At 39.1% G+C, this 14,621-nt stretch overlaps 1 protein-coding gene across 1 annotated transcript in view; it reads left to right on the top strand.

The window, feature by feature from the left end:
• LOC140730501 (EGF-containing fibulin-like extracellular matrix protein 1) overlaps window positions 1-14,621 on the top strand; it is a 100,550-nt gene that overhangs the window by 70,393 nt on the left and 15,536 nt on the right. The window contains exons 5-6 of the mRNA XM_073051032.1: window positions 4,390-4,512; window positions 12,269-12,388. Of these exons, the coding sequence (XP_072907133.1) occupies window positions 4,390-4,512; window positions 12,269-12,388 (243 nt within the window). The remainder of the gene's footprint in view (window positions 1-4,389; window positions 4,513-12,268; window positions 12,389-14,621) is intronic.

Below are 14,621 nucleotides of genomic sequence, written 5' to 3'. Positions count from 1 at the left end.
TCACTGGAATTTAGAGGAATGCAGGGGAATCTTATTGAAACCTGCCGAATGTTGAAAGGACTCGAAAGGGTGGATGTGGAAAGGATGTTTCCTGTGATGGGGGTATCCACAACTAAAGGGCACAGCCTCAGAATTGAAGGGCAACCTTCTAGAACAGAGGTAAGGAAGATTTTTTTTAGCCAGAGAGTAGTGAATCTGTGGAATGCTCTGACACAGACTGCATTGGAGGCCAAGCCTTTTGGTATATTTAAAGGGGAAGCTGATCAGTCAGGGTATCAGATATGGCAAGACAGCAGGTGTATTGGGTTGAGTGGGATCTGGGATCAGCCATGATGGAATGGTAGAGCAGTCTCAATGGGCTGAATGGCCTAATTCTGCTCCTATGTCTTCTGGTCTTATGGCCTTATGGTCCCGAAGCTGAACACAAATATAATTTCAGATTGTGTATATCAAGTAGGAATTTGGAGAAACAAGAAATTAACTTTTATTGAATATATTGTGTTTAATTGCATAATGTGCTGATGCTTTGCATAGTTCAACTAAGCTAAACATGTTTTGTTGATGATTTACATTTGTATTCAGTGACTGAGGCTTCTTGCTTAATGTCCAACAATGTCCCAGTGAAACTTTCCTTTCACCATTCTCATCACTGACAATGCCAAGGTTTTCAGGGAAGAAGTCTAAATGGGAAAGAAGAAAATGAATCTTTAATGACATGTTGCATTTCATGGTTTTGTATGTTTGAAGCATTTTGCCAACCAGTTGCATGTAGTTTGGTGCTCAGTAGTTGCCAAGAAATGTTTCAACAACATCCTTGGATGACTTCCATGCAATTTTCTCCAGTCCCACTAGAAGTTCTTCGAATTGCCTGTCATTGGTGACCTGTATGATTTGTGGACCAATGAAAAACGCCTTCCTTAATCTTGGCATCAGGTATTCTGGGAAACAACTGTCTTAAATTTCAAAATCCTTTTTGGAAATTTTTGTGCCTGGTAACAGCAGATTACATCTTTGCAGTCTTGAACCCAGTAATTCTGTTTTTGGCTTTGACAAACACAAGTCTCTGAACAGGTCATTTAACTCAGATTGTGTTATTAAATCAGGCTCACTCAACATAAAGGATTCAAAATCTGTACCAGTATCAGTGTTCTTTTCCATTCCTGGCTTGTGCATCATGGCATCTTCATCTGCCTCCTCTAGACTCCATGTCCTGTTTTTCTTGCCTGGACAAGATAGAAAACTTTTCAGCTGACATTGTGGGCAACATTTAATTGACTTGAATTATCGAATGAAATACCAAATATAGGTGATTTCAAAAAAATGGTGTGTGATAGGGATATTTCATGGTGATTTTCATGATCAGCAGCTCAAAATCCATAAGGTATACTCAATAGTATTCAGGAAGCAAAATGTTTGTTGTCCAATGTTAGTGGTTCAGTGGAATACACTCTGTTTGCCTGAATGAGTTCAGCTCCAACGCCAACAGACCAAAGCCGCCAATTTGTTTGATTACATATCCATCTCCCTAACTTTTTATTCACTCCTCCAGATGACCACCATGGAGGCAATGTGTACTATTCACAAAATGCACTGCAGTAATTTACTTAAGCTACTCCAGTAGCAGTTCCCAAGACACAATTTATAACATGAAGATGGACAGTGGTAACAGTCACAGGGGAACACCACCAGCAGGTTCCCCTTGAAGACATACCATGACTTGGAAATATATCACAATCTCTTCTTCGTCACCAGCTCCAAATCTGGAAACTTCCTACTAGACAATGTTGAGAAAGAACAATCAATACTCCTGTGCTTAGCAACAAATCTGATGAGCCAGCATGAACTCCAGACTGGAGGCTTGGTTTTGTCAGTTGTCAAAAACTTCTTAAGCAGTTTATTAGACCGTTTTGTTCTGGAACTTCCATATGACAGCATACTTGTTATTCATAGTCCTGCAGATACACTTGTTTAGGACAGTTCACTTCTGGAAGCACATTCAAATGTCACTCCACTCTTTAAGAAAGGAGGAAGGCAGCAGAAAGGAAATTATAGACCAGTTAGCCTGACCTCAGTGGTTCAGAAGTTGCTGGAGTCAATTGTTAAAGATGAGGTTCTGGAGCTCTTGGTGACAAATGATAAGATAGACAAAGTCAGCATGGTTTCCTTCAGGGAAAATCCTGCCTGAAAAACCTCTCAGAATTCTTTGAGGAGATTACACATAGGATAGATAAATGGGATGCAGTGCATGTTGTATGTTTGGATTTTCAGAAAGCATTTGATAAGATGCCACACTTGAGGCTGCTTACCAAGTTAAGAGCCCATGGGATTACAGGAAAGTTACTAGCATGGTTAAAGCATTGGCTGATTGGTAGGAGGGAGTGAGTGGGAAAAAAGGATCCTTGTCTGGTTGGCTGCCAGTGACTAGTGGTGTTCCACAGGGGTCGGTGTTGGGACCGCTTCTTTTTATGGTGCATATAAATGATTTAGGTGATGGAATAGATGGCTTTGTTGCCATGTTTGCAGATGATATGCAGATTGATGGAGGAGCAGGTAGTGTTGAGAAAACAGGAAGGCTGCAGAAGTACTTGGACAGATTAGGAGAATGGTCAAGAAAGTGGCAAATGAAATACAATGTTGGACAATGCATGGTCATGCACTTTAAATGAAGAACTATATCTGCAGACTATTTTATAAGCAGGGAGAAAATCCAAAGTCTGAGATGCAAGGGGACCTGGGAGTCCTTGTGCAGACCACCCTAAAGGTTAACTTGCATATTGAGTCAGTGGTGAGGAAGGCAAATGCAATGTTACTATTCATTTCAAGAGATGTAGAATATAAGAACAGGGATATGATGCAGAGGCTTTATAAGGCACAGGTGAGGCCTAACCTTGAACAGTATTGGGAAAAGTTTTGGGCTCCTTATCTAAGGAAAGATGTGCTGGCATCGGAGAGAGTTCAGAGGCAGTTCACAAAGAAGAGTCTGGGAATGAAAGTGTTATCATATGAGGAACATTTGATAGCTCCAGACTTATTCTCGCAATAATTTAGAAGGATGAGGGGGGGGTCTCATTGAAACCTTTTGAATGTTGAAAGGCCTAGCCAGAGTAGATGTGGAAAGGATGTTTCCCATGGTGGGGGAGTCTAGGACAAGAGGGCACAGACTCAGGATAGAGGGGCATCCATTTAAAACACCGATGCAGAGAAATCTCTTTAGCTGGAGGGTGATAAACTTGTGGAATTTATTACCACAGGCAGCTTGGAGGCCAGGTCGTTGGGTGTATTTAAGGTAGAGATAGATAGGTTTTTGATTGGACACAGCATGAAAGATTATGCAGAGAAGACCAGGAAGTGGGGCTGAGGAGGGGAGAAAAGGATCAGCCATTATTGAATGACAGAGTAGACTCGATGGGCCAAATGGTCTAATTGTGCTCCTGTGTCTTGTGGTGTTATTCTCACCCAGTAGCATCTTCTGTATATACAATAACCAACTCACAATCTTTGAACAATTTTTAAAGCACTACAGTCACCATGATTAAGGTGCACCTCCTGGTGAAGATTGTCTCAAGTGACTTACCTATTATATTTGTGTACAGTGGAATCTGGTATGTTACTGATGTCATCTGCTGTGGTCTAAAAGAAAAAAAAAGAAAATATCCCTGGTAATCTTGTAATCCTAATAGTTTGACAGTCTAAGGTCCAAGCTGCGACAGCACAACAGGTCCTGACTGGTACACTGTTCCTTCAAATGGAGAAACGCAACCTCTTTGACGGTGCCTGCCTCCCTTTTGATCCTGTTCTCTTGTGCCTTACTCCTTCTCCTCCAACTTCCAAGACAGTCTTGCTGCACCATCCATTGATTGTAGTCAATACTGCAGTACCATAACATCACATTTTCATAAGTCAAAATAAAATTTTCAATGGAAACAGCAAATGCACAGATGTTAATTGGTAACTCAAAATGGCAAACCAGTAAGAAAATTTGAAAGTATTGACTGATCCCTTTCAATAACAGTGCAAAAGCAGTCCTCTCCCTTAACAGTGCCTGATGTTGCTGGCTGAGTTTGTCATGAGGCTGGTACAGCTCTGGGAAAAGTCCTCCAATAAACAAAGAACCTTAGCTTGAATATATTAGTAATTTTACAGGGGTGTGTCCTGCTTGGCAGCGGAGCAACCTAAACCTAACATGCACCAGGTACAATTATTTGCAATACTGTATATCAAGGACTTCACGTAATACCACCAACAAGTAGATGCGGTTAAGTTCCATTAAGTTTCTAAGTTGATGTACCTTTGGAAGCTGAAATGGTAATAAGTAAGTAAAACTCCAGAAACAGTTATGCATCATCATCCACGACTGAAGTATGTGTATTTTTTCCCTCTTTGAAACAGATATCGATGAATGTGCATTAGGTAGCCATAACTGTGGTCCAGAACTAATCTGCATAAACACAAGAGGCTCATATAGCTGCCGCTGCAAGCAGGGTTATCGCAAACGTGGAGATCAATGTTTGGGTACGTACAGTAAAACTACTCAGAAATGGATGTTGTTTTTGCTTTGCTTTAAGTTCTTAAATATGTTTTGAGGAATATCTTTCTGACATCTTGGGACTTCACTCAAAAACATGATTTGAAAGGTAAGTAATTTTCTGCTCTTGTTTAAATCAAAAAAGGTAAATCTCAAAAATTGCCTGGTCTGTCATTTATCATTGCCACCGGGATTTCTTTAAAATAAACATTACTTAGAAACAATAACCTCTCCAGACAACAGACAATTTAGTGGGTGTCAGTCAGAAAGGGCTTTTCTCACAGGTAGTAGACGGTAGCTGATGTATTTACAATCACCTTCAGAGGACGTGCTGACTGGATGATCCATCTTGGTTTCATCATGAGGTTCCCACCTTTACAGAGAACAGCTTTAGCCAAGTTAATTAATTCCAACAGATATGAAGGGCAGAAACAAATGATTATAATAGAAGAACATAAGACATAGGAGCTGAATCAGGCCATTTGCCCCCTCAAGTCTTCACTGCTATTCCATCATGGCTGATTTATTTTCCCTCGCAACTTCATTCTCTTGCTGTCCCCATAATCTCTGACATCCTTACTAATCAAGAACCTATCAACCACCACTTTTAATACACCCAATGACTTGGCCTCCACAGTTGTCTGTGGCAATGAATTCCACAGACTCACCACCCTCTGGCTAAACAAATTCTTCTTCTCTGTTCTAAAGGGACATCCTTCTAATCTGAAGCTGTGTCCTCTGGTTTTAGGCTCCCGCGCTACAGAGAACATCCTCTCCACATCCACTCTGTCTTGGCCTTTCAATATTCCACAGGTTTCAAAGAGATCCCCCCTTCATTTTCATTAACTCTAGTGAGTACAGTCCATAACCATCATACATTAACCCTTTCAATCCCAAGATCCTTCTTGTAAATCTCCTCTGACCCTCTCCAATGCCAGAACATCCTTTCTTAGAAAAGGGGCCCAAAACTGCTCTTAATACTGCAAGTGTGGTCTGACCAATGTCTTATAAATCCTTACTTTTATATTCTAGTCCTCTTGAAATTAATGCTAAATGAAAGATATCAGACTTAATAACATTCCACCTGTACAATTAAATTGGTCCAATACAGCTTATATTATTAGAAATTCCTGGAAAATGTTGAGAGTTGTCCAAGTGTATCCTGCCTAATGATGAATCTAACCTAATCAACTATTGCCTGCTTAAACTGTTTTCATTCATCAGTAAATGGCGAATCTGTCAGGAGGAATGCTATCGGGTAACATTTTCCAATAATCGGCTCTCCGGTGTTCAATTTGCATGATGCCAGAACCACCTGGCTCCAGAACTCAACACATTCTTGAGTTAAATATTGGTCAGAGAGCTGAGATTCAGATATAAAATGAGGGTGAATGCCTTTCATAGACATGATATTATTGATCCATACTAAAACTGAATATAATAGAAATGAAAAGAAAATGGAGTTTAACTGTAAAACCTATTTCCTCTTCTTAACCCAAAGAAAGGATCAGAAATCAACTCTTTGTAAAGTCCATTGGCACTTTGCACTTCATGGTGGGAACGGGGCAAAGACTTTACAAACAAATTATGTGCTATGTGGATCAGAAGTGTTGTAGAATGCAGGGATTCCTAAATATTTTTATTGCACTGAAGTAAAGGATTTGGGATGGATTGTGGGTTGATATCCCATCAACACAATAATTTCAAAATCCTTCAAACAATGATAAGTAGTTAATGATGGAATGGAGTCCAGTCATTCTGGATCAATATTTGTGTTGAGGGAAGCCAGGAACAAACTCCTGACGAAGGGTCTCAGCCCGAAACGTCGACAGTGCTTCTCCCTATAGATGCTGCCCAGCCTGCTGTGTTCTACCAGCATTTTGTGTGTGTTGTTCTTTGTTTTTCTGATCATTCTCCTCCTTAAGGCTTTTGTTCCTCTTAAGCATAAAACTCAGCCCTTACCTAAATAATGAGGGTGAGCTGCCAGCGTCTTCCTGGCTCTGCAAGTTGCCTGTATTGTCTGCCGTGACCTTCTAAAATGTCCTGCAAAGGGGAGAACAGTAGAAGGGCTGAAATCTCATTGACCAATCACCAAGAGTACTGTACCATAGTGTCTTGAGTAAAATTCCTGCTGCTTCCAAAAAAGAAATAAGTTCATTTTTCAGTGAAAGCTGTTGTTTAGACCCTGTCTATCATGAGAAAACTGAGCAGGATAATCCTAAATCAGTCACTAAAAAGCTCTTGATTAAAATTGTTGTATTTGACTTTAATAATAGTTTACAAGTTCTGTGGCTTGGTGGTGCACCACTTTGTGCTGCTACCGCACAGTTGTACGGGCCTACATTCAATCCTAACCTCGAGTGCTATCTGTGTAGAGCCTGTAAGTTCTTCATATGCCATGTGGGGTTCTGCTGGGTGCTCTGGTTTCCTTCTAAACCCTAAAGGTTCAACAGGATATCTGGCTACTGATAAATAGCCTTTAGCTATGATTCAAAAGTACCCATACAAATTCTAATCAGATATTTTAACAGTAAATTTCAGGTAAATACCATGAATCTATTAAACTGGGCCTTGCAGCATTCAATACACAAAATTGTGACAAAATTATTTTCCTAAACCAATAACGTTAACAGGGTTTGCAGATTCCCACGTGAAGATTATGTTATACACTAATTCATTCTTCAGTCACAACCAAAGAGATGAAATTATATCTGCAGCCATCTGTATGGTTTTCTGCAAAAACCAAAGCTGGGAGTCACTGAACTATCCCAAGCCTCTCATACATATCATTCTTCAATGTAGGTCTGTGCTAAATCTAAAGTTAAAATTAATTTATCACTTCTTGTCTAGTTTTCACAATAACAGTTTCCAAATAATTCATTTAGTTTGCAAAAACATTCCTTGAGTCACTAAAGAAAAAAAAATAGTTCAGGATTGTGTGACTTAGTATACACGCATGTAAAGAAGTACTTCAATTCTTTATTTCGTATAAGGTGGAAAAAGTCACCCAAATTCACATACAAGAATCATTGAAAATAAATTAATCAGTTTTATTATCAATGATACCAAATGCATAATTTATTGCTGTGTATATCCTGTAAAAAATATTCCCAAGCAAACTATATTTGTTATTACATCATCTGGACAATCCGCCTCACTAAAAATGAACCCAGTTTAACCAGTTGGATCAAATAAAAAAATGCATTCCACATATTCTATATGTCAAGTAACATAACAAAATTTGCCAGTAAAATATGGTTAGCTACAAAAGCAAAGTGCATTTTCCATTCAGGAATACAGTTTCCAAGTCTTCAATCATCCCTTACTTTGAACTGCAGTTTGAACACCTAGAAGAGTAGTTGGGTAAGAGTGGAGATAAAGTTCAGTTCTGGTTATGAGTAATAAACCAGTGTAGGAGCTTTATAAAAAAAACCATGACCTCAGCTCAAAGACACATCGATATTTGATCTCATGAATCTATGTTCAATGTTCACTGTCACTTCAGTTGTTGATTAAGTTTTTTAAGAATGTACGGTAAATTTGGCTGCAATATAATGAGATGGGAGGAAACAGGGACCTTGAGGGCAGTTTTACCATGAGCGGGCTTGTCTGGTCCTGTCACATTTCAAAAGCTTTTTGCCCCAGTCACTGCCTACTAGACTGAGAAGCTGGCTGGAAATCAGACAATAGACAAGGATGGGAGGAGGAAATATCAGGAGAGGAGAGGACTGAGATATCAGGTAAGGGGAGCTCAAGGTGACTCAAGAGGGGACACCTGAGAGTTCAGGATAGAGAAAATATTGAAGGATGGCCAAAGAGATTGGGAAAGGATCAATGGAGTACTGTGAGCGATTAGTGCAGAGAGAGGCTGATGTGAGAGGAGATGGTGGACTGTGGCAGATATAAGAAAGGGAGGAGTCTCTGGGGATGTGTCCTTGATTGGATGGAGGGTCACATTGTTCCTTCTTCTATCTAAATGCCTCTTAAATGCTGTAATTGTATCCAGCTTGACCACTTCCTCTGCAGTTTATTTCAGGTGTTCACTACCCTCTATCCAAAAAGGTTACCTCTCAGACCGCTTTTAAGTCTCTCTCCTCTTACCTTGTACCCTCTAGTTTTGGACTTCCTAACCCTGGGGGGAAAGACTATGACTGTTCTCCTTATCCATACCTCTCATGATTTGATAAATTTCAGTGAGATTACTCCTTATTCTCCTACGCTCTGGTCTAATGAATAAAGATCCAGCATAGCCAACTTCTCCCTACAACAACCTTGTAAATTTCATCTGCACCCTCTCCAGCTTGACAATGTCTTTCCCATAACAAGGTGACCAAAATTGTACATATATTCCAAGTACACTCATCAACAATTTACAAATCTGCAACATAATGTTCCTACTTCTAAACTCAGTGCCCTGACTGATGAAAGCCAGTGTGTTAAGTGTTTGTTTCATCACCCTGAGCACTTGGTCCTTCTGTTGCACTCGTTGGTATCCTGACATTCAATGTACTGTTTTGAATGTTCAAAATGCATCGCTTCACACTTAGCTAAGTTGAAGTCCATTTGCCATTCCTCAGCCCATCTCCCAAAATGATCAAGATTTCTTTGCAATTCATTGTAATCTGCTTCACTATCATCAAGCACCAACCCCTCCCACCCCCCCCCCCCCCGAAATTTAGTACCAAATGTTCAGTATCCACATGTTAATTTAGTATCACATGTTCTATGCAGCAACACTAGCTTCTTTTAGCTGTAGGGCTTTCTGAGGAAAGTATTTAAGCCATACAGACCCTATTAAAGTACTTAAACGAGTGACTCATTACAGAAGAAACCCGGCATCCAGGCTGCCTGGGCTGCTCAAATGCCTCCCCAGCTCCAGCCTTTTGGTATAAATAACACTCTCACCCATCAATCTGGGCAGCTGTCTGCTGATATTTAAGAGATTGTCCACCAAATCAGAAGAATGCTTGCTGAAGATGCAAGTAACATTACTACTTCTTAAAACAAGTTTACATTTGCTCCACACAATGAAAATCAGGTTTTGCTTATTATGGTTGGTCAGAAATAGAATGAAATTAGTAACTTCAAAGATCCTTGTAAACTTTCAAAGGGACCTGGCGTTGGCACAGAGTCCCAGGCTCAGAAAAAGTGGCAAACTTGTTACAGACTGTTTGAGTAAAAGGGTACAATACATATTACTGCACTCAGAATCAAGAGATTTAAACTAATATTCTTTATTTCCTAATGATGACTCAGAAAGTATTAATCTAAACAATTCAAAAAATTGGATTCCTTTTTCTAAAACTCTGCAAATCAAAATTGAGTAAGAATTTATCCTTTTGAGAAGGTAATCCTGGGTTTGAAGCCTGTTCATTTAACAGTTATATTTCTGTATTTAATGAATGAACATTTATGACAGAACTATGATTACAGTGAAATCCAAATTAAATTAATAATGTTTCTGCATAAAATGCACATGATATTGTGCTATTCCAAATTTACTACTCCTTTTAGTTTGTTATGCAGGGAATCAGGCCACACTGTTCACTGGCCTCAACTGGGGGAGAGTGTGTGGGTAAGCTGTGGGTCAGGGTTTTGGAAACAAGTTAGGAAAGAGATCAGGGCTTCAGAGGCCAGAAGGATGATCAGGTATTGAATTCATGATTATTTAATGTTATTTCTTGTACACCCATCACTGGTTTGTACAATGTCATTATTTCCCATCAGTCTCCTCGTGTATAGCCCAGTGTCATTTTATGGCCATATAATCAATGTATAGAAACTGTCTGATGTATTTATATTTATTGTTTTTTATTATTATTTTGTCCTTTAACTTATGTTTTTTTGAGCTGCATCAGATCTAGAGTAACAATTATTTTCTTCTTACACTTGTGTACAGGAAATTGCATTAAATTATCTTGAATCTTGAATCCTGAATCCAATACCTGGCCACCCTTCTGGCCTCTGAAGCCCCGATCTCTTTCCTAACTTGATTCCAAATCCCTGACCCACTGCTCACCCACACTTCCTTCTCCCTCCCCCAGTTGAAGCCATGCACAAAGCCTATATTGTCACAGGACTCTCTGCCAGCACCCCCAATGCTGTTCCCAAACCTAGCTTCACACCTTGAGCCTTAGATGCTACTGAGTTTTGTTGCTGTGACCACAATCAGGTAGCTGATACCACACTGCACAAACGTGCCCCCCTCCCAAAGCTACAATTAACTTCTAGGCTTTTGTGCCCTTGATTGTTGCGGCCAATGTGTGACTCTAACCCTACAATTAGTAATTTCTGGAATGCCATCATTTATTTATTGCCTTTCACTAGATGCCTTGTTGACAGTGATAGGAATTCACCTTCATGAACCATTTTGCTCCTTCTGATGAATTAACTCTCGACTTATTGCTGAGATGGTAATTCTATTGCAAAGGAAACATAATTATTCTTTCAAGTAAGGATGGTCTGTGGCTTGGAGGGATACCTTGGATGGTGAACCCTGCTGCCTTTGTCCTTTTTTGGTGACAGAAATCATGGGTTTGACAAGTGTTGTTGGATGTGGCTATAGTGGTGGTGGGAGTAAATATTTAGGGTGATGGATGAAGGTCCAAGGCTTAACCTGATTTTAAGCAGCTTATAAAGTGTATTTGGGCTCAGTTGATCAGACCCAAAAGATCCAAGCTAGTTCAAGTGTCCAGGAAATGTGGTAATAAGCATACAAACTCAACAAAGTAAATTAAGTCTAATCATAAAACAGAAAGCACAAATAAACCACACTAAATACTACTGTACATAGTAAGTTACAAAGTTTCCACCAAGATATCAGGCATAAAGATTCTTCGTCTCTGCTTGATTGTTGCTGCCATGGGGGGAACTCTGATTTGCAACTCATAACATCACCCTGGGACCATCCTAGTCGCAACTCCTCAGTCAAGGTGAAGTCCCTAGGACCAAACGAAAGGTGCCCCAATAAATAGGGATTCAATCTACAAGCACTGAGAGACACATATAAACTGATAAACTCTTTGGTCTTCTCATGCCACTAATGCATGAGGCCAAAAAGAATGCAGCCGCTATTAGCAAACCAACAGCGTTTAACCTTACATCCTGTGAGCTCACAAAGAGTTAAAATGTCATTTGGAATTGTTCAGACTTTCATCTAATATTTTTACAAAATTTTATACACCACGACACATAAATCATTACAATTTAATAACATCACATACATTACAACAAAGAAGGTAGACCACTAACCCTTTCTTAGACTAGTTTGGGCAATAATGCTGGCCTTCCACATCCCCAGAATAGATATTTAAAAATGAAATGATGAATGTTGACAGAAAATCTCAATATCAGTTGAGTATATGACAGATTGCAACTCTGGGCCATGGTTGGACTGTAACCACAGTATCTGATTAGCAATATCATTGCTCCTTAACCAAGTATCCTAATAACCACACTACAGCTGTATTTGTTTAGCACTAAAATGGTTGGAGATGAAATAGGAAATAACTAAATCAAAGCTGATATCAGAATGCAGTAAATTAGATGGCAACTTATGAAAAAAATAAAGTATGAACCTAAGTGTTAACAATAAAATATGACTTGAAGCAGAAAGAAAGCAATCTTGCTGTGATAATATTACATCATCGGGCTATGGCCCTTGGCTCTCATCATTCTGGGTGTCTGGCAATGATTTTCTTAAACATGAGTAGTTGTGTAATGTATTTTTCAATGATTACACAGACATTGATGAATGTAACGTAGCCACCTACTGCCATCATGGATGTGTCAACACACCTGGTTCCTATTACTGTCAGTGCAACATTGGTTTTCAGTTGGCAAGCGACAATCGCACATGCAGAGGTAAGCATCTGCTCTTACTTACAATTCAGATACCTTCCTTTAATATATAATTCATCAACGCAGTGATTTCAGAAAAAGGAAACTTTTTGTTATCAGCTGTCAAAAAATATATAAAAAGCTTTAAATACAAAAGTAGAATGAAAGAATGTTTTGCTTTAATTCTCCATGTTGTCCCTCCATCACATCAGCCCTTTTGAATTATGATGCTTGTGTATCTTTATGATTCAGAACTTAACATGAGTTAGTTTAGGCCTGCATCCTTTTAAGTCTGATTCAACTCCAGTGGTTGGAAATCTTTCATTCTCCATAATGACATCATTAGACCTGGCAGATGCTGTACAGCTCCATGTGTAATTCTCTATTCGAGTCATTTTAACTTGCTATTTTATAGTGTGAGCAATACCCTATTGCAATATTTTCCTATTCACTGCTGCCAGGCTGGCCTAAGGCCCGAGTTCATAGTAATTCTTGGTGTTCCAACAAAATTCTCTTACAGGCTTATAAAACAGCCTGCCTTTTATGTTCTAATAAATATTGCAATAAAGAACCTTTTAGTTATCTTCTCTGGTGGTTTGGTGAGTAAACACACACCTGCTATGGCACTGAAACATAAGGTTTGTTCTTGGCTGTGGTTTATCCCTGATGATGCTCGGAGTTACATAGGACCTCTACAGTGGAAATCAGTTCCTTAGCAATCAAACGTCTTGCTGGGATTCACTGACACTTGTGGAAATACCATCCAAGTGAAGTTCATGGTTTGGCTGTATCGCTCTCAAAGTGAAATAGCCAACCTGGGGTAAGTGGCTTGGAATTTCCATGGTGATACTTCTACATAGCCACCATACCTTCAATGAATTTCTATTTTGTACCTGAACAGGAGTTGTACCTAAACTTTGCCATCATTCCTACTAAGATAGGGTGAGGTGCAGATAACACATAAAATGTCTGACCATTTTTGAAGTTTAAACACAAAAGCATCAGGCAATTGCCAATAGTCATGAAGCTGTACTTGAGAAAACAGAGATAACAGAAGTGATTTCTTACCTGTTAATGAAAGATCTGGTCAGTCTCCAGAGTTTGGCATTTCTGTTTGTAAACAAAATTTTGGACTCAGTTACTGATTGCTGTCTGTTTTAGCTCAGTTGATATATTGGTTGATAAACTCTTTGGTCTTCTCATGCCACTAATGCATGAGGCCAAAAAGAATGCAGCCGCTATTAGCAAACCAACAGCGTTTAACCTTACATCCTGTGAGCTCACAAAGAGTTAAAATGTCATTTGGAATTGTTCAGACTTTCATCTAATATTTTTACAAAATTTTATACACCACGACACATAAATCATTACAATTTAATAACATCACATACATTACAACAAAGAAGGTAGACCACTAACCCTTTCTTAGACTAGTTTGGGCAATAATGCTGGCCTTCCACATCAGTAAGAAAACTTACTGAAACTGGGAATCTAATACAGGTTGAGTACTCCTTATCTAAAATTCCAATTCCAAAAACTTCAGAAATTGGAAAAATTTTTGAGCACTGACATGACATCACAAATGGAAAATTCCAGAATGGGCTGGGAAGGTTCCCAGCCGATGTGCAGGTCTCCACACATCACAGACAATTCTGAGAAGTGACCCCACATATGCAATGAACAGAAGTTAATGACAAATAGGAAAATACTGCATAAAGTGAAAAATGAAAAACTCAGTCATATATTGAAAGAATGCATTCATCAGTGTTGGAATAAACACATGCTGCTTAACACCTGATGCTGATATGAAACAAGCAAAAATCACCACGATGAACTGAAAATTGAAGCTAATTGTGAATATTCACAGGCTGGTCGTAGAAATTTAAGAAAAGGCATGGCATTAAATTCTTAAAGGTTTAAAAATTCTTAAGATAAAGCTCCTGCTGATGATGATGCAGCTGAGGAATTCAATGATGAGTTTACGAGGAGCATCACTGATGAAAATCTAACACCAGGACAAGTCTACATTGCTGATTGCTTTTATACCTTACATCAAAACCTATAAAAAATACAAATTCAATGTACTGTAGCCTTTTAGTCAAAACACAGCATCATAGGTGGAGACTGAAAGCCTGCCGTTGTGTGTTGGTGTTCAACAGCTGATTCAGGTTTTCTCTCAATTCTGCTGTGCCGCTGTGCCGCTTTACCCTGCACACATAATATTTTCATTAGATTAATTATATTTAATATTTTTTAC

Source organism: Hemitrygon akajei, chromosome 7 (assembly GCF_048418815.1).
Source record: "Hemitrygon akajei chromosome 7, sHemAka1.3, whole genome shotgun sequence".
NCBI classification, from domain to species: Eukaryota; Metazoa; Chordata; class Chondrichthyes; order Myliobatiformes; family Dasyatidae; genus Hemitrygon; species Hemitrygon akajei.
The sequence above is the reverse complement of the archived record's forward strand: the minus strand, read 5'-3'. Positions and strand labels throughout refer to the sequence as shown.